Here is a 19,670-nt window from a genome sequence, read left to right as displayed (position 1 = left end):
GAAACCAACCAACTCACACACATATGCGTGTCATGTGATGTTGCCATCTATCATCTTTCAAACCGAGCACAACTCCGACCTATTGCCATAGGCAATTTACTACTGAGTAAGTTGTGCTGGAAGTGTGAGTACCTAACAGTCTGAGTACATATCTACTGGTTTTTCAGTGCCACCAACAATATTTCAGAAGTGAAGTGAGAGAGAAGTATAATGATTGAATATTTATACCATTGTAGGCCTGTTGCTCAGTGTTGCGAGACAGGCTCGCATTCGCGTTTCAAAAAGTTTCACCACCCATTATCTAATTCGGAAATGAGAAACTGGCTAATATAGTGATTATTTTTCTAATACTGTGTGTCATCTGCATTGGTTTTCATTCATGGCTTCTCAAGAAAACTTCTTGACAATCAAATACTCTGATATAAAATAGTCTAGCTATTTTCAATTCACACTGCACTGAATCAAAAACATATTAACCCTGATCTGTCATTTAGCAAAGTGATCTGCATCCAAAGTCATGGAGATCCTATGCTTTGAACTTGGACCATAACATATGTTTCAATACAATTATGTTTCTAGAGCAAGTGAAACGTCATTTTCTCAACCCATTAGGGAAAAAATAAAAACTCATTAGGGGAAAAATATATTTTCTAGATACTATGGCGAGGTGAACTCTGAAAAAAAAATTCATTCAGTTTTTGCCGTGTATATGGTACTGCACTTGTCCAGTTTTCAAGACGATCTGGGTTGATTCCGAAGCTGATGACTTTTCTTTCCAAATTCACCTCGCCACGATATCCAGAAAACGTCCATTTTCCTTGAATTATGTTTCTGCTGGAGCAATACATGGTATTCCAATAGTTTCACTTTTGACAATTTTCTACAAGAATACATATTGCCAAAATAACAAGCTGCTTGACATTCAAAGAGCTAATAAAGTTTAAAGTTCAAACCCATGATTAAACCAAACAAACAACAGTAATGTTTTCCATTTTGTGAAATGAAAATTTTGATAATCAAAGAATGAAAATTACAATTAAAATATTTTATTCGACATGAATTTCTTGAACAATAAATCAGATGATAGCGCAGATAAATAAATAAGTACGACAAACTAGCTTTCATAAACTTTAAAGTTCGGATTGAAAAAAAAAGAACAAAAAATAACTGATGATCAATAAAAATCATATAAATTGTCGAGTCTGTATTTTATAACATATTTACACTTACATCATTTACAATAAGTACAAATGCATATAAAAATATGCTTTTATGAATCACAGTTGAAATATATATATGGCACTTGATTTACAAATCACACTGAAATAGTCATTTACAGCCATTACTTTTATAGCTTGTTACTAATCTCGAGTAATCTGCAGAGTGAAACAAAACAGATAATAGTGCAGATAACAGAACTATTCTAGGCTATATTTTTGAACAGATAAATGATTCAGAATTACATTGAGCTTTCAGATTTTGAGAATATCTCATTCAGTTCTTGATTTAACCGCATCTTTAACATATATGGGATAATATCTTATCAACGTTAAAATCAATCAATACGTCAAAAACTGAATTCCATGCAAGTTCATATAACTAATTGTCTTTGCTAAAAAACTTCTTAAATCAATAAATTTGTGCAAGTCATATTCGCATACAGTCCAACTTCGACATCTTGATATGCATATTCGAGATTTACAGAAAATATATTGCATATAAATCCCGAAGGAGATATAGAAAATTGGAGTAATAGACATTTGATTTATAAAAGTTTGACTGTATGGCATTGTTGGAATTTTACCTAGACATCTAAGTACGATATGCAACAAAATGAATAGTTTTGAGCAAAGTACTAGTAGATTGCAAATGGGAACGTGAGGTAGACATTTAAAAATTGTGCTACTAGTTTGGTTTTAGTGTAGCTGTAACAATTGAGCATTAATATTCACACAATAAAAGTAAATTCACAATAAAAATAATACTTTCAACTGTCAGAAGTGTAGTTGATTAGAAGCTAGAGACTAATGAAATAAATTGCAAAAAATAAAAATAATATATATATAGAAGATTCTGCAAATGCTCATTCTCCATCAATGTCATGCAAAATAGTTCGCTGATCCAAATTAAGTATATTCACAAAGATGTCCACAGCCAGTTGGACATTCTTTGAACTCTTTAAACCATTCTTTCATATGTTCCATGTGACCACCATGCCCACATCCTTGACACCACACACATACACCTTTTACGACTTCATGGCTAAAATCATCAAAATATAAAATATACAACTGGTATCACATCAGCTCAAATATACATGTAAAAAGTAGTTACACTGATTAAAGGCAATTGCCAGACAATATACATTGAAAGTGGGAAAATGTTTCAAATTTTATATACCTCACTCAAAGATTTTTTTTTTTTATGGTCCATGCTAATGAAAGTTTTAGTTGATATAAATGCTTGCATTATCATAACACTGCTGCATTGTGAGCTGAATTTTTGTAAAATTGTCATCGATCATCATTAGAATTACTGACACTTGAGCCTGATTACATTATGTCCAGCTCAGAACCACTTTCTAGATGTATTTCTCTTTTAGAAAGCTTTTGAGTCATATCGTGTAAAACTTGGTAAAAACAAGCTAAAACTTGGACTTGACTGTTTCCAGTGCACATCACAAAACTCTTTAGTATCAAACTGAATGGTCTGGGCATTCTAGTCTATCTTATATATAAATGTGGAAAGTATGTGGTATGTATGTACATTTGTTCTTTATACAAATCTACAATTTTAGATCGATTGTCACCAAATTTTGCACAAGTACCAAACAGGGCCGATTGATTGATAGGCTACTTTAAAAGTTTGTCAAAGCTGGGCAAATGCCCAAAATGGGCAAAAAAACTGTCAGGCAAAAATGGTTTCTGAGCCCTAGCAATCACTTTCAAAATGTTTACTTTGGTTACCATAGTTCCCTAGCAATGTGTTTCAGACATGCATATATGCCTTTACAATGCTTTGTCACTTCTTTAATGCTACCAGTAATATGTGTATAGTAGTTTATTCCCTATAACGGTATGTCTCTTTTTCAATCCTCTCAGTAATTGAAGAAAACCTGGGCAGTGCCAAGTATTATAGCTAGTAGCTTATATTTTCCATCTGCAGAGAAAGGAGCTGACTATATGACCCCCAATTGGGTTGTGTAGCATAAAATAAAATAAAAAAATGTTGGTTTCTCATCTTTCTACAAATTTTCCTTCATCTAATTATGAAGGTGTTCATCTCAGTCTGGTCAGTTTTTAATAATATACATTTAAGAGTAAGAATAGTGGAAATTGATTGGTTTTATCTTCTCAAAGCCTAGCTGAAACTAGAACTTGTTCAGAAATTAGAAGGAAAAGAAATTCAAGTAATTGACATAAATTCATGACGATCATACAGTGATACCTCAGCTAATGTAGATAGGTTGTTAAAGAATTGTATTCATTGGTTGAAATGCAATTTCCCATAGATATCTCTAATTTATTCTAGGTACTGTCCAAAATTTAAAGATAAATTCTCTCAAGCGATAAAAATTTCAACCAATACCTACCAAAAACTACAGAAAGATACAGGTTTCCTACAGTTATCACAAAACCAACTGACTTTGCTCATGGGTTTTTGGCACTTGCCACACACTGAGTGAAACAACGTGGACTGTTGATTTAAGCTATTCACAGATATCAGTGGACACAGTTTTATGACTTCATTGGCAACATTCCACAACTGCGCACGACTTAAGAGCTCTGCAAGAGGTAAAAAAAAACCAAAACTAAACTTGGATATGCATATATATGTATATCTCAGTTGCAATAATAAGATTGCATCAACAATGCAATAAACAAATATATGAATGTAACTTGCCAATGTAAGCATGGTACCACTGATCTTGTAAAGATTCGTCAATGACATCTTTCAGCTTGTTTCCAAGTACAAGAAGAACAGACACTGACATCTGTACATCTCCCTGATAAATATAAAAAACAAAATGATACTTTTTGATACACTAATTATAAAGTATACATTTCATTATTATTTTTTCATCTCAAATTATCAAAACCTATAGAAATGAAATGACATCTAAATTTTTGTAAACATTATTATCAAGTTTATTTCATCAAGTAATTATGAGCTAACTTCTATATTGATATCACACAATTATTACAAAGTTGACACTCGTTACAACAACCCCACATTAAAGGAAATAATTGGTTAAGTAAGTTCCATTAAGTAAGTTTCCATATATCAACTATCCTATATGCTTTCCTTTCTATATAATCACCACCGGATATAACACCCATTTTCAAAGGAATGATGAAGGTTGTTATACACGTGTTGACTGTATAGGTAGCATTTTATTACATGAAAATAGTTAAAAATTGAAAAAAATATAAAAAAATATCATTTTTTAGTCAATATCATCTACTTATGCAATGAGTATATTGCATAAGTAGACTCGGTATACTATCTATACCGAGCTCATTACTGTGCCTAATCATTAATTAGAATAATGCAGATTGGTCTAAATGCTACCATCAGAAATAACTAAAAACTCTTACCCTTTCTGCACAATGATTAAGCATGTTAACCACCATTGGAGTAGGGTTCCATGGTGCTTCAACTGGAACCACAGATGTTGCAAGTCTTCTTGTTTGATCCTCCATTTCTGCAGCTGCTGCATTATAATCATCATCATAATCATAGGCATCCATGGGAGAATCTGTCATTAGCGCCAATTCCGGAGGAGGAGAACCATCACCCAATGGATGACGAACATTGAAAGCTTCACGAGGTAATGTCCAATCTTCTTCCGTGGGCATTGAAGATAGCTGCATGTAGTCGAATACCCTGTATAACTCCATTTCACCATCACCAAAGAAGAAATCGCCTTGAGCCAACTCACTTGCTATATTAGTGATTGTGCTCTCATGATCAGTATTTATGGAATCAGAGTCATCTTCTGTTTGTCCCGCTGTTTCTACTCCTTGAATATCTCCACTGACATGCCTACTACCTTTGCCACTGTTGTGATGATTGCGATATGTATTGGAATTTGCTATTTGACTTGTACCATCAGCTACACCCTCTAAAGCTGCCGGAAAAAAATTACATTAGTGATGATCATAAATTCAATCTTTTTGGCATTGAATTGCCATTCAATTTCATTCAGAATTGAACGTCATTCAATGCTACTGAATAAAAATGATTTTCCTTACAAAATATATTTTAAGTAATATAAATATATGAATGACCATACTTAAATGAATGATATTAGACTAACTGCTGCATGCCCTACACTTGAGTTGTTATCATGACAAAAAGATAAAATAACATGTTATCTTAACACATTCTTGAACATAATACTCATTAAAATTGAAGCGTTCAGCCAAACAACAGTCCATGTCGTTTTTTCAAACTTTAGAGGTGGCGCAATTAAAGTCATCCCTGAATTAGGAAAACACTTTTTTTTGACTGGATTGCAGTTGTGTAAAGTGGCATATCAATGCTATTTGTTGATTTCTACAAGAATTAACTTGAGAAGGTGTAATGGAAGCTATATGGAATGTTATTCAGTCAAAAAACTGGTTAAAAAAAAATGTGATATAGATTGTTATTTGGCCAAATGCTTTGTTTTTGAAGATTGTCTCTAAAATACACAACACATTGCTATTATACCGTATTTATTCCCATTTATAACAGCATTTTCGTCAAAATTAAATTTCGCAACACATTATATATCATTGCACTTGGAAAAGGCATCACAGCAGATAATATCAACTCAATAATATCAACAGCACAAAGAAAAAAAATCAATCTTACTTTTATCATCTGATTGATTTTTGTCATTGGCTGTTGCGTTTGTTAACTGCGCTCTCAAGACAGAGCTAGGAGTGTATAGGATTTTCAGTATCAACCATGTAGTTGCAGTGTGACCCCTCTGCAAATCTGTTGCAGCTGCTGCATTATGATCACAAAGCTCGGAAAATGACTTCCCGCATAACTTATACTTTTTGGCAGTTTGAATAAACCAATCCATGGAAAGTTCCTAATACAAAATGGTACAAAATAATCATTTTTATGGATTATTTTTTCAAGAATCAAAGTTATTTTTCAGTTTTAAAAATAAACAAACAATTTCATTATTAAGGTATATAATAACATGCTTTCTTAGCATTTTTATAGCTTCTGGAGTGAATTTTAATAACATTTTTTGATAGAAAGTATCTTAAAATGGTACGGTGAAAAAAATTCTATGAATGAAATGTTTGTTATTATCACAGTATTTCAGCTGGTGACTAAGCAGGTTATGAACTGAAATTGAAGGACTGTATGGTATGCTCATAAGTAGGGCTAAGATTTTATGACATAAAAACTGCTGGAAAATGCTACATAAAAATGCACTTATGCTCTAAAAGAACTAAAAATATGCTAAAAACAAGAGAAATGACCTAAAAATTTTCCTCTTCCATTTCTGGTAGAGTTAATTTTAGTGAAATGATATAACAATGAGGAATATTAATGCAATAAAAATTATTTTAAATCAGCAGTTACAGATTGAACTAAAATCCTTCAACTTAGCAACTGCCAAATGTATAGGCCTCTCATAGAATCAGTAACAGTTTCTTTTAAAATTATTTTGGTTTCTGTATCAAACTGAAAGCTTACTGCCCTAAAACATATCCCAAGGCAAGAAAAAAACTAGAAAATACAAATTTATCTATAAACTAAGTGCTAAAATGGGAATATAGTCGAACCTCCTCAAGACAAACTGACCCAATATAATTTTCACTTAATACGAATCAAATATTCTTCATGTTGGATATAATCAATTCACTGTTTTGTTGGTCAATACAAAATTTTCTTTATTTTTTGACTTCATAAATAAGTTCAACTGCATTTTGTCTTGTTTTTTTGTATTGATGCACATAGGCAAAATAACCTACTGAATTGTTGAAGCACTTCCAATTCGAAGGGAAATTAAAGAAAGACATACACACAATAATGCCTTAAAATCATTAAAATATGCTCTATCACATAAAAATAGTAAAATATAAGTTCATAGACATCCTAACTCTGCTCATAAGTTACAACCAAATCTTTTGATGTATGTGCGAATTTTCTTGAAAAATCCCATTTTATATATCTGTAAAATACACACTCACACATACATGCAATAGACCTTAGATTTTAGTTCATAACCTTAACAATATATGGCAGAATATCACAATGACATTCTGTAACAATACAGTCTTCTTCTGTAATAATAGATTTTCAGAAATTGTTTCAAACTCAAGTAAAATATCAAAAAATAATTTTTTTTTTTTTGATAATGTGATCCTCTTGTATTCCCAAGAGATTAGTAAGATCTGTCCAGGGAATTTGTTAGTGTTAGTAGACATCCATGCCCAAACCAGGATTCGAACCCAGACCTGCACAGTAAGAGGCTAGCTCCCTAACCATTGGACTGCCAGGCGGTTAAGAAGCTACACTAAAATATGTTTTTATTCACAGATTACTTGATGTAAAAATGCAATACTTAAGTGGGTTTAACTATGTTTCTAAGCGCCATACGAACAAAACAATGAATGTTTTGGAATCACAAAAAATGAGACTAATATTTAAAAAAATATATATATTTAAAAAAAATTTATATAAATTTTCTTTCAAAATGTCGTTTAAACATAGTTGAATACCCTGATGAAAAATGAACTGTTTTTTAAAATTAAAATTATTATTTCAGATCTTTGTAAGAAAGATCTTTATTAAAAAATGACATTCAAAGCATATCTGTATAAAAAAAATTCTACCTAAACCAATCACATTACATGGTATTATGGCACATGGTTTGTTGTCCTTGTGTGAAATTTACCATAACTCAATGACAGAATGGAGAGATAAATTCCTCAATGATACATTTTTCTCATGCAGTTTTATATAATGCAGAAATTTAGTGAATGTGAAAAATACATAGGGTCCCTTACAATTATGCATAGAAGTTTTATAGTATCTGTGTGATGCAATTTAAAATATAAATTTATAACACAGAATGCAATCTAAAACGTTATATCTTTGAATAATTTGTTCCCTCTATGCATGGTAGCATTTTCCCCCCCATATTCTTACACAATATTCAAAAATTAAGAGAAAACTTGTTTTACCTTTATATTTGTCAGTATCTGCAAAACACTTGATGCTGACTGAAACTGATCACTGAGGTTTCTGGGTTTTCGAAAAAACACAGGAAACTTTCCAGGATGCATATTAGCACCCCTGATATTGCTGCCACCTTTGAAGTCTGCAAAAATTTTTTCACTGGCAGCATAGCATATATCACCAAATGGACTTATATCCAAGCCGATTGGATTAGCATTATCTGCTGGTCTCACAGCATCTCTGAAGGAATGCTGATACAGCGTGCAATCTTTTCCAGTTGATAAAAGAGCATGCGGATCATTACGCCACACAAAACCTAAGAGAAATGGAGATAAACCATAACAAATTAGAAATATTTCGGAATCATTCCATATATATTCGTAAGTTTTGATGAGGAAAGTTTGTACAAAATTGATTTACAAATAAAAAAAAATGCATGGATTTGATTTGTTAAGTCTACCTCAAAAATTCTGAGAGAATAATCGCTTCAAGGAATGTAAAAATGATAATTTATACTATCATTTATTGATATCACAATCTTTTCTTAATGATATCGATTATAATCTCACACATTGAAATCAAAATGATCAATACCTTTCAAAAATTCATTATATCTTAGCCAACAAAATTATATCTGAACAATCTCAAAACTATTTTCATACAGTAGCAATGAAAGTCAAAATATCTCTCTTATCTTTCTTTCAAATTGGAAGATAAAGGTTAGCATTTTATCACTAATCTATCTCATCTAGTCCCTCTACCAGCCAGGTTTATCATGAAATTGACAGAAGAATTAGTCATTTGCTACAGATTTATCCAGATCATTCTCTGCCTGCTTAAATTATTTTATCAGAGGAGAGGTTGAACTGGCAGTTATCAATAGTTACCTGTAGTGACATCTTTGTGCTCAGTGAATGATGCGAATGGAACATATGGTCTTCTGATATCCCAAACATTAACAGTAAAATCGACCACTAAACAACTTGATGCAATGTTGTACTTTCTTTGTGGTCTCCATTTGACTCTTGATACAGATGCCATGGTCTGAATACAATGTTCCAAAAAGGGCTTAGCACTAACATCCCATACCTAAGAAAGGTAAAATTTTCATTTCAACAAATTTATATTATAAATAAATATACTTTATATAATTATACTAATGAATTTAATTTAAAATATCTAACAGCACCAGCATTTAAAAAAAGCTTGAAAAGACAAGCTTATTTAGTTTAACAAAGGCTCAGTAAACTAGTTTACAAAGTTGCCATATAGATAGTTATTTCTATATTTTATGAGTGATGATTATTATTTTACATCATAAAGGAATATTATGGATATACTGTTTAAATAAAAGCAACAGATATAAAATAAAACTAGATAGTCATCATGACAACACCCAGCTTTGGATGAATCCTATTCACTAGAGTCTTTGTATGACTTACAGTAGGAACATTTGATCATTTTTGTAGCAACAGTGCAATTTTCTGCTCACAAGAGTAAATTAGATTGAGACAGATAATCTTTAGCCAATTTCAAATAACTGCATTCTACATGTTTTTTTCTTTCATGTATTTCACCAAGAGGTTGGTGTGCTAACCTTCTCTGAGGGATTAACTTCTTGCAGAAGCATGTCTTGCCACTGCTTCTGTTTCACCTCTGTGAAAGGAAAGGTTCAGACAAGGAATAATTGGGAATCAAACTTGATTCATCTCTGAACATCTTTTGCTAAACAGTAGGTGGGTATCATATCGATTGCTACTGCAGCCACCCACAAAAAAAAAAACTGGGGAGTTACAAGACTAGAACAAGAACATATAATAAATATCAATTACTTTTATCGTTCTGTCTCTACCAGCAGTAGCAAGCCATTTCTTTTCATCAGGATGCCAATCACAAGTAAAAACAGGACCACTATGGGCTGTAAATTGTCTTTCGAAACGATCAGTTCTGCGCAGATCCCAAAGCTGCACATAGCCATTTTCTAGAACTGATGCAAATATGAAATATTCATGTGGACGGAATTGAACATCTCGCACACTTTCAGATAAACTAAAAAAATATTAAATAATGTATGAAAATAGCATAAAAATATATATTTAGTACAGAATTTCATAACTTAATAATAAAAATGAAATAGAATAAACTCCTCTTAATTTGATGAAATTAGCTGGCAAACCCAGCACAAAATTTGGTATATAAATATAAATGATAAAATATATAGTGGAACCCTGATTTTACTATTGTCACTGGGCCTACTTTGTACTACTGGGCCTACATTGTACTGGGCCTATAACTGCTGGAATATGGATATTATTAAACCAAGGATGCTAAAAAATTCTAAATTGACTAAAAATTTGTATTTTTAAGCATATTTTTATTTTAAAAGAAAGCTGTGATTTTGGCAAAGCTAGGACTCCATAGGTGAGGTTTCAATCATGTCATAGAATTAAAAAAATGTTTTTTTCACAATGTTTTGAACTGGTTCATTTCACAAAATTTAACATTATGGAAAACATAGAAAAAACGTTCCATATAATACTCATTAAATAGCATGTTATATGAAGGGAACTTATAAAGAGAGTGAATAAGGAGGAGAAAAGAAGTTTTAAAGGGGAGACTTATAAGGGAGTGAAGATGGGGTTTTTTTAAATGGGTAATTAGTGCTCAAAACAAAATCAATTTAGTTACCTATAGAATGTACTTGCTGCTTCTTTTCTACGGAGATCAAACATTTTCATGGTTCCATCTTGGGATCCACTTAAAAGTAAGTGAGCTTCAGTAGTGTGGAAACAAACCTTATTCACAGTTCGCTTATGGTTACCAAACACCATATCTGGTTAGAATTAAAAATGTGAGATAAAATTATCCATGTACAATGTTTTCAAAATATCACATTTATACATAAGGTAGTTAAAAAAGTTTGTGGACTGTCAACACTATGTGGATCTTGACTAATTTGTGACTATAAGTGCAGATAATTGTAGTCTATGACAGGTGCTTTCAACCTTTGGCACATGGCTGCATTCGACATTTCACAATGAAGCTTGAGGGAATTTGAATATTATGGATTAAAATAAACAATTAAATAATACTTTCTTTCTATGTTTTATAAAATATTATGCATTAAATCAAAATACTATTAAAAAAATTAATTATTCTTTAAATCAAAAATACGAAAATATGTTACCTTGTTTGGAATGTGAACTTTTATTGAGATTCCAAGTAACAACTGAACCATTGGTCGCAGCTGTGGCAAGTACAGCATCTATAACATAGCATGAGCATAAATTTAGTCAACTTCATCACTGAATGAAGAAATTTATTAATAATAATGCATTATTTTAAACTAAATTTTCATGTGTGTGGCTCCCCCCCCCCTAATTTTTTCCAATTACCATACTTTCTGGAAGATAAGCCATGACATATACATTTTTGAATGTTAATTATCAGCTTCTGCAGCTGTACAGTACACAGATATAGTAGATTCTATTGTAATTCAAAAGTGAAAAATGCGTAAATCAACAGTAGTAAGAAATGAAATTTTGTCATACCGTCAACTGGATTCCACGCAACATCTGCACAGCTGAAGTTCAGGTTAAGATTTTTTCCCACTCTCAAGTTAAGTCTTTCCACAAACTTATCTGATTCAACATTAAAAACCTTAAATACTAGAAATAAAAAAAAAAAAAAAAATTGTTTATACAAATCACATAACATTACTTATATGTAAGACTACACGCAACAGATGAAATATCATTTAAGCAAAGAATATAACAATGTTTGATCCTAATTGCATTAAATGGTTAGAAAAAGTTACAAGGTTATTATCTTAAACCTCCAACTAACTTCTGTTGCGAACTCCTATCATATTTTTGCATGCAAATATACACAGGTATATGTGTGTGAACTAAACCCCACCTTAGCAAAGACAGTGAATTGTATATGATACGATCACTCTGGATTGAGTTCTGTCATCTCATTTCATATAGGCCAATGCTTATTAAGTTTCTCAGCAAAGTTGAAAGCCATTGTTAAAAAAAATATACACATTTAAATGAAATTATTTTAAATATAATTTGATCATTTTTCTTACATCTAGCTAATATTTAGAGCTCGTTCTAATTTTTTTTTTCTATTGCACGAGATTCATCTCCAAGAGGTTGGCTAGTTAGCCAAATGGTCTGTCATTTTACAAATTGCACAGAGTTCCATAGAGTTCACGCTCTAGATAAAAAATATCTATACTGGATCAAAAAATCAATACTATAAAGGGGATATACCATTTCTGCCAGCGACGACAACTTGGGTTGCATCCTTGTTGATAGCAAGAGCATTTGCAGATCCTTCTAAAGATACGTATGTGGTTTTAACTCCCATCACTACAGTACAAAAAAAAGACATGCAAGAAATTAAATATATTTCCTCTGCATGTAAGTTATCAACCACCCTCAAACATGGAGCTACTAAACAGGGATGGGAAAAATAGCGATTTGGTCGAATACCAAATACTCTGGTAATGTTTTGGCCGAACATCAATTTTTATAAAATTCATCACAACTATAAATAAAATTGGAGTTTTTAATTGAAAATATAGTTATTGGCAATTTCAAATGATTGATATTAAATTTTAAAATTATACAAATTTATTATGTAAATAAATATTAAAAAAACTGGTAATTGAAAGACTTATATTGCCACGATACTGAAAATCAAATTTTTCAGTATATGCATGACCAACACCAGCTTTAGTCTACTAAAGCTCATGTTGACACAACCCAATTGAGTTCATAAGTGTACCCATCCATTTGTGATTCAGTCAACTCATTTCGGTGTCTGATACATGTAGATGAAGAAGATAATCTCCCAGATTGTTCAGCTTCATTCTAAGAGTCTTGCACTGAAAAAACACATGCTCTGAAAACATAGGCTACTTTTCTTTTTTTTGTAGCACTTTCTACTTTGGCTGAATATTTCATTTTATATAAAATGATTCAAAGAATTTGAACCATTTTATATTTTAGAAAATTATTATTTAAAAAGATTTTGGGGTGGACATGAGTCACTCGGGCCCTAGTGACAGTAATTCTGATGATGATTGGTCTGAAAATTCAGCTTATGACGTGGGCTATTTTAAATCAGTGCGTGGCTTCATATTATCAAAAATATTCAATAGCTGAATCTGTATTCATTAACCAGAGCAGAAAAATCACAAAAAAAAAAAATCTTTGTCAGCCGAATCTTTCAACCGAGGTAAAACTGCACTTCCAGAATCAATTTTTTTTTTCTTCACTTGTTACAATTTACGTATAATTAAGAAAATGTAAATCATTATTTACACTCAAGTATTAATGCATCATAGAATCTATGACTTATTTTTCCACCCTAGATGTTCTTTGCCTTTTTCAGTAGCTCAATACATTTCTTGTCTAGGTACATCTTTCAGTCAGTGAATTTAAAAATAATTCATGCTCACTTCCACCTTATTGCAGTAAAATTATATTTTCATTTTCATGTTTTACTTATCCTAGAAATTCTCCCTGACATAATCTCTTGCACAGAAAGGGATAGGTATGCACCCCACAATAAAATGTAATCCAGTAAATTAATTTATGTGAAAAATTCCAATTAATATAATTTTTTAAAATCAGTTTGGTGTGCTTAGATTTATACAGATATTCAGCGGAATACCTAAGCCAAATACCACATAGCAGCTGAATATTCATCCCATCTCTGCTATTAAAATGTACATAAATACCTTTTAAGTGTGTTTTATTTTTCATTCAGAAGTTTATGAATTTTGTTGATAGAAATATTACACACCCCAAAAGTTATACATAAATAGAATTTTTTTTAACCCAAAAATATAAAAAATGCATTACTGCAATTTAAAAAAAAATAGTAGCTGAGTAACAGAATATTTTGAATTAAAGTAATAATAAATGTTCTTTAAATTACTAACCAATGTACAAAATATATTTCTGAAAGTCTGTCTTTTTTGGATTTTCAACATTTTCTTGAATTTCTAAAAAAATACTGGACAAATCGTTTTGAAATTTTGGTCACGTGAACTTTATGCTTGTGACAAAAAATCAAATAAGGGAAAAAAAGGTTTTTAAACAACCCTTAAAACTACAAATGATTTGTAACTGTTATAAATTATTGTATTAACTTTGTGAAATACTTGTGTGCATTTTCTTGAGAATAACATATCCAAAAAAATGTTTTTCATAAAAAAAATTCCAATTTTCATAGCATATTTTTTGCTCATAACATGGGGAATTTTCAACCAATTGCAATGAAATTTATGGAACATTGGCATCACACAAGGCACCATGTGTAGGAATTTTAAATGTAACAATTTATTATTTAATGATGATATGAGCATTTTTAATGAATTACTTTTAATCTCACACACCCAAAAAATATCTATTTTATTTTCTCATAATTTTGTTGCTGAATACATAGTGCAGCTTATATAAAAATTCCAGCTGTATGACATGAAAATTCATTGATATATGTGATATCGTGAGAGCTGTAATTTAAGTTACTGGCTGAGAGTATTTGGGTGATAAGGGATTTTCCACGAATTGGTATTTCAATTATTTTCTGCCATTTGATTTTATTTGGTTCATTTCTTTTCTCTCTCTCATTTTGACATCATACATAAATTAACATCAGTTATGTTTAAACATTTCTCTTATATAGCATCAGAAACATGTCTTCACTCATTTGTATAAAGCTGTGAGCTTATTTTTTAAATAATCAAATAACATAAGATAATTAAAATAACAATTTGTGGGAAATCCCCTTATCCAGTAACTTGAATTATAGCTCACAATAACGTGTATATCTTTCTGAATTTTCACACTGTACGCCTAGAATTTTATATCAGTTACACAATATATCCAGCAACCGAATTATGAGAAAATAAAATACATATTTTTTGTGCATGCATTTGATTTAAGATAGTAAATTTACTAAAAATGCTTATATCTCATTAAAAAATAAATTTTTACATTTTAAATTTCCACACAGGGTGTCTCATGTGTGGTGCCAATGTTTCTGTAAATTTCATAAAAATTGATTGAAAACTCTCTATATTATGAGCAAAACATATGCGATGAAAATTGGAATTTATCAAAAAAACATTTATATCTTTGTGAATATATGTTATTCTCAAGAAAATGCACACAAGTGTTGCACACAGTTAATACAATAATTTATAAAAGTTACAAATCATTTGTAGTTTTTTTTATCATACAGGGTTGATCAAAAAACCTTTTTCCTTCTTTTTCAATTTCTTTATCGGTCTCCTAAATGCACTCATGACTAAATTTTCACTGGAAATTGTGAGTACAAGCATAGGGTTCACATGACTGAAATTTCAGAACGATTTACCCAGTATTTAAAAAAAAATTCAAGAAAGCCTTGCGTAGGGGGAAAAAACACTTTTGGAAACATAGTGTACATAGGTCTATAATCAAATTAATAAATTTCATTAATGTAATCAATTGAGTGTTGTCATGCAATAAAGATGAGACAGAGAGTATCTCATCTTCATATTCCTTTATTATTTTTTCATTGTGAACCAAATCTAAATAACTTCATAAATTTTACCAATATTAGGTTCTCCCACAATATATTCCCGACATTCATTATAACAGCCATCTCATTACAGCAACTGGTCCCAAATATTTCCCTATTTCCACCATGTGGAATAAATATGCGAATAAAAACACCCTAATATAATGACCGGTATATAAACATCATTCCCTCCATTACAACAACCAAACTCTTCTCTTTTTGTCCCCATTGTTTTTTTCTTTTAAAGAAATGTAAAAAATCAGTCGTTAAACCTTGACATTTGATGTTTGGAGAAGAAATGGTATGAAGCATAGATGGTATAAAGATAAGGAGAGAAAACCTGATGGTAAACTAGTTCCATCATTGGAAACTGATTACCATTCTGTTTTATTTCTTCATGTGGTGGCTCACTTCCCTCAGGAATGATATTTTTTTACCTCGTTCTAAATTTTATTCACAATTTTAATTGATTTCTCCATAGAAGAATATAAAAGCAAGTGAATTTATTTTTATTTATTACTGCTGCATGCAGTAAAAAATAAATGTAGTTTTTGGTCATAATATAGTATTTTTGTAAGTGTAATGTACATACTGTGCTGTATTATGTGTTTAAATTGTTTTGCTTACACATTTTTATTGCAATATTATAACAGACCAAAAATTTTTTTTAAAAACTCCATCAATACAATAAAAAAATTTCTGGAGAAGCTAAACTTAATGATTTTTTTCAAAATGTTCAATATAATGCCAGCATTTCATGGGGGGGGGGGGGGGGGTGGTGTCGTCGAACAGAGAGATAGAGAGAGACTGTATCTTCATTTATCCAAAAAGCTATAAAATATTAGCATTCCAAATCATTTGTGATTTGCTACCAAATTATTGTTTACTTTAACCCTCTTAAATTCTCAGAAGCAAATTTTAACATTTCACTAGAATGCTCAACCTGATTTTCTGTGATCTACTTTTTTCATTACACACGATTCTTTCTTTTATTCGAAACTTCTCTTTGCAGTAAATTAGCAATTTTAGTGAAATAAATGATTAGAGATTACACTTGAATGTATGTTGTAAACAAATGATAAAAGAATGTGAGAAAATGACATTACATAGCTTCTCAAAAGATGAAGAGAAAGAGTACAAAATGTGTGGTATTACAAAGCATAAAAAATTGTGCATGATTTATTAGAAGAATTAGGCTGAACAACAGTCCATGTAATTTTTTTCAAACTTTAGATGAGCCATGATGGAAGTTTTTGCTGAAAAGGGGAATTTTTTTAACCTGAAAGTAACATACACCGTTATTCCATCTGGGAAGGTAACTGAGATGCAACAGTGACTGTTGTTCCAATTATAGAACTCCTAATTGCAGCTGTTTAAAAATGGAATGACGACATGTTGGTTTCCGCGAGAACTGACTTGAGGAACATGTAAGGGAAGCTTTAAGAAACATTATTCAGTCAAAAAACTGATTTTGAAAAATGCAACACAACTGTTATTCAGCCGAACGCTTCGTTTATTAATAAAATGAAAAAAAAAATACTTTTAAGACAACAATACTAATTATAAACATGTAGATAAACTAAAAGGTTGGAGTGAAACATGCAAGAAGACTAGTGAATAGTTGGATGAAATGGATGTCTATATTAGGTTCATGCTTTAAAAAATATGTGTGCTAATGAAGGGATGCTTTAGAAACGGAATTTTGTTTTATAAATGTTCATACTATATGACAAACAAGGCACACAACTTGTCTTTACTTTTCTTGATACTCCTGAAATCACATAAGAAAAATCAAAAATTGGGGATTCAATTTTTCTAGACACTTTTATAAATTCATAAATCAGTGGTTCTCAAATTTTTGTCATCTTCAGCTCCCTTGTCTCCACATTCACACAATGGCAGCATCCTTTCACAATATTAATTGCTAAAGTGAGGCAAAGTCTATATAATGATCTCTATATAAACCAAGAAAAATCATTTTATCGAGAGGTAGTATTTTGACAATAGAGTTTAAACAATTTTTTAACAAGACTTGAAATAATATGGTTGTAGAGATATTTACAGTTATATCGATTATCATTGCAATGAGGTTTCACTGTATATATAATAGAACCTATAGATATGTCTCAATATCCTTGCAATGCCCTCAACAGTCTTTAGTGAAACAAGTGGGTAGCCACGATGCATGTTTTGAGAACCACGTCGATAAATAATTACTTAGCTTAGGTAAATTATGGAAAAAGATTAATAAATGAATGCAAGAAAACAGAAAAAGTTTCTAACTTTTATACATATCATATCGCATTACTCTTTGTAGAATTTTTACATTGAATTATACATAAACCCATCATTTAAAACAAGCTTGTGATATCAACCAGAACATGAAATTTCTATAATTGTTTTGGTACTGGTTGGTTAATGGGACGACCACCAATTGGAGTTGAAAACCAGTCCCTTCTGATGTAGGAGTTTTTTGATGACTAAAACACTTGCCACAAGCATTAATATAAACATCAGGCTACCATAAATAAAACACACAGAAGTACTTTAAACCCCAATTTGAAAACAAACAAAGATAATTGTTAAACATAAAAAAAAATTTTTAATTCATTAACATTATTTGGGGTAAGAAATTTCAAAAGTTTGAGAGCTTGGTTGTTGAATAGCAATGATTCTCTCAAAGTGTATATTGCCAAGCGTGTGGTGATTATGATATAGCCATATGACAATATCGATGCCTGGGAGTACAGTAACATTGGAACCAGGGTTATTGAGAATCTGGCCATTTTGTATCATGGGTGAAAGCTCTCCCGAAATTCATTCAGAAATCTCAATCTCCTATGTGAAGATCAAGTCGAGCACATACAGAGTAAAACACTTGCAAAGACCTTTAGCAGGACTGAAACTAGGTACTTGATCAATTGGAACAAGCGTGGATCTTGGTAGCATGCGATGTAGGAGCAGTTAAAGGGGTAAAAATAATGGCTACTCAGGTTGCAGCCTTGTGGATGCATAAATCCTGTATTTTAAAAAATTGATATTGACACCTTTTTTTTCCAAATGAGTAAGCTTAACTAAACATATCTGCGAGTTTAAAAAAAAATAGTCATTCATAAAATGCTTATGCAATGTAACCTCCCAATAATAGACACTATGAGATCCAGAGTTTGTCCGCTAACAAGGAGTGTTAATTAATATATATTAAAATATAATGAGGCCCTGTTTCATAGACACAAAAGAGTATTATGATGAGGTGGTATCCAGATCACTAATGTGAAGTGTTCAACAGTAAACACGTTCCAACTGTATTTGTTTTTCAATCCGATATTGAATGAATGTTAACTGGCAGCATCAGGTTCACGATACCAAGGGTGCGGGGAAGAGTCTTAAATTGAAAAACCACTGCAATAACGAAAATAATTATAGACTTCCTTGAAGCCATGACTTTATTACTTTTTTTTAAAACTGCATTTCTTATTTATAACTGCGTGAATACACTATTAAAAAATAATTTCAGACAAAAAATTTATCGTTTTCTCAATTTTTTCAAGATAATAAATAATTGAACTTAAATTGATTTTTTTTAAATTTTACTTTGAGTAAAATCAGAGCTACCTTAAATTTTTGTCGCATCAAATTTCAATGTTTACTTAAAAGTATGTGAGATATCAATGCATATTATTGGGGGTGGGGGCGAACTTACAAAGTGGATTATCATGCTCCAGTTCATCCCAACTCATCAGACCTGAACTCATTAGGAAAATTCAAGGTGTTTCACGATGTCTTAGACGAATCTGGGAGTAGTTTTTCATGAGATATTTAAACTAAATGAAAATCACACACTGTTTATACCCATACCTAAACGGCCCGAGCCAAACGTGACCCCTACCATG

General features: G+C 31.2%; 1 protein-coding gene across 2 annotated transcripts; it reads right to left on the bottom strand.

The window, feature by feature from the left end:
• Nucleotides 1-1,024: 1,024 nt before the first annotated feature.
• Nucleotides 1,025-19,646, bottom strand: Wdr24 (WD repeat domain 24). Of its 2 annotated transcripts, XM_089241147.1 has the most exons (14): nucleotides 19,481-19,637; nucleotides 17,501-17,548; nucleotides 12,474-12,572; nucleotides 11,745-11,861; nucleotides 11,381-11,458; nucleotides 10,882-11,026; nucleotides 10,026-10,242; nucleotides 9,081-9,282; nucleotides 8,199-8,509; nucleotides 5,860-6,085; nucleotides 4,599-5,131; nucleotides 3,904-4,006; nucleotides 3,593-3,785; nucleotides 1,025-2,262 (listed from the first exon to the last, which is right to left on the bottom strand). In XM_089241147.1, coding segments are annotated over exons 2-14 (2,361 nt in total). In that variant the 5' UTR covers nucleotides 17,502-17,548; nucleotides 19,481-19,637; the 3' UTR covers nucleotides 1,025-2,126. The 2 variants fall into 2 exon arrangements, with proteins under 2 accessions (XP_089097273.1, XP_089097272.1); XM_089241146.1 differs by lacking the exon at nucleotides 17,501-17,548 and having other exon boundaries at nucleotides 19,481-19,646.
• Nucleotides 19,647-19,670: the final 24 nt, after the last annotated feature.

The sequence above is a fragment of the Pholcus phalangioides genome, unplaced genomic scaffold (genome assembly GCF_987345545.1).
Source record: "Pholcus phalangioides strain wild (caught in Gottingen) unplaced genomic scaffold, Ppha-v1.0 ptg000013l_1, whole genome shotgun sequence".
NCBI lineage: Eukaryota > Metazoa > Arthropoda > Arachnida > Araneae > Pholcidae > Pholcus > Pholcus phalangioides.
Note: the sequence above shows the minus strand (reverse complement) of the source record. Positions and strands in the feature narration are given on the sequence as shown.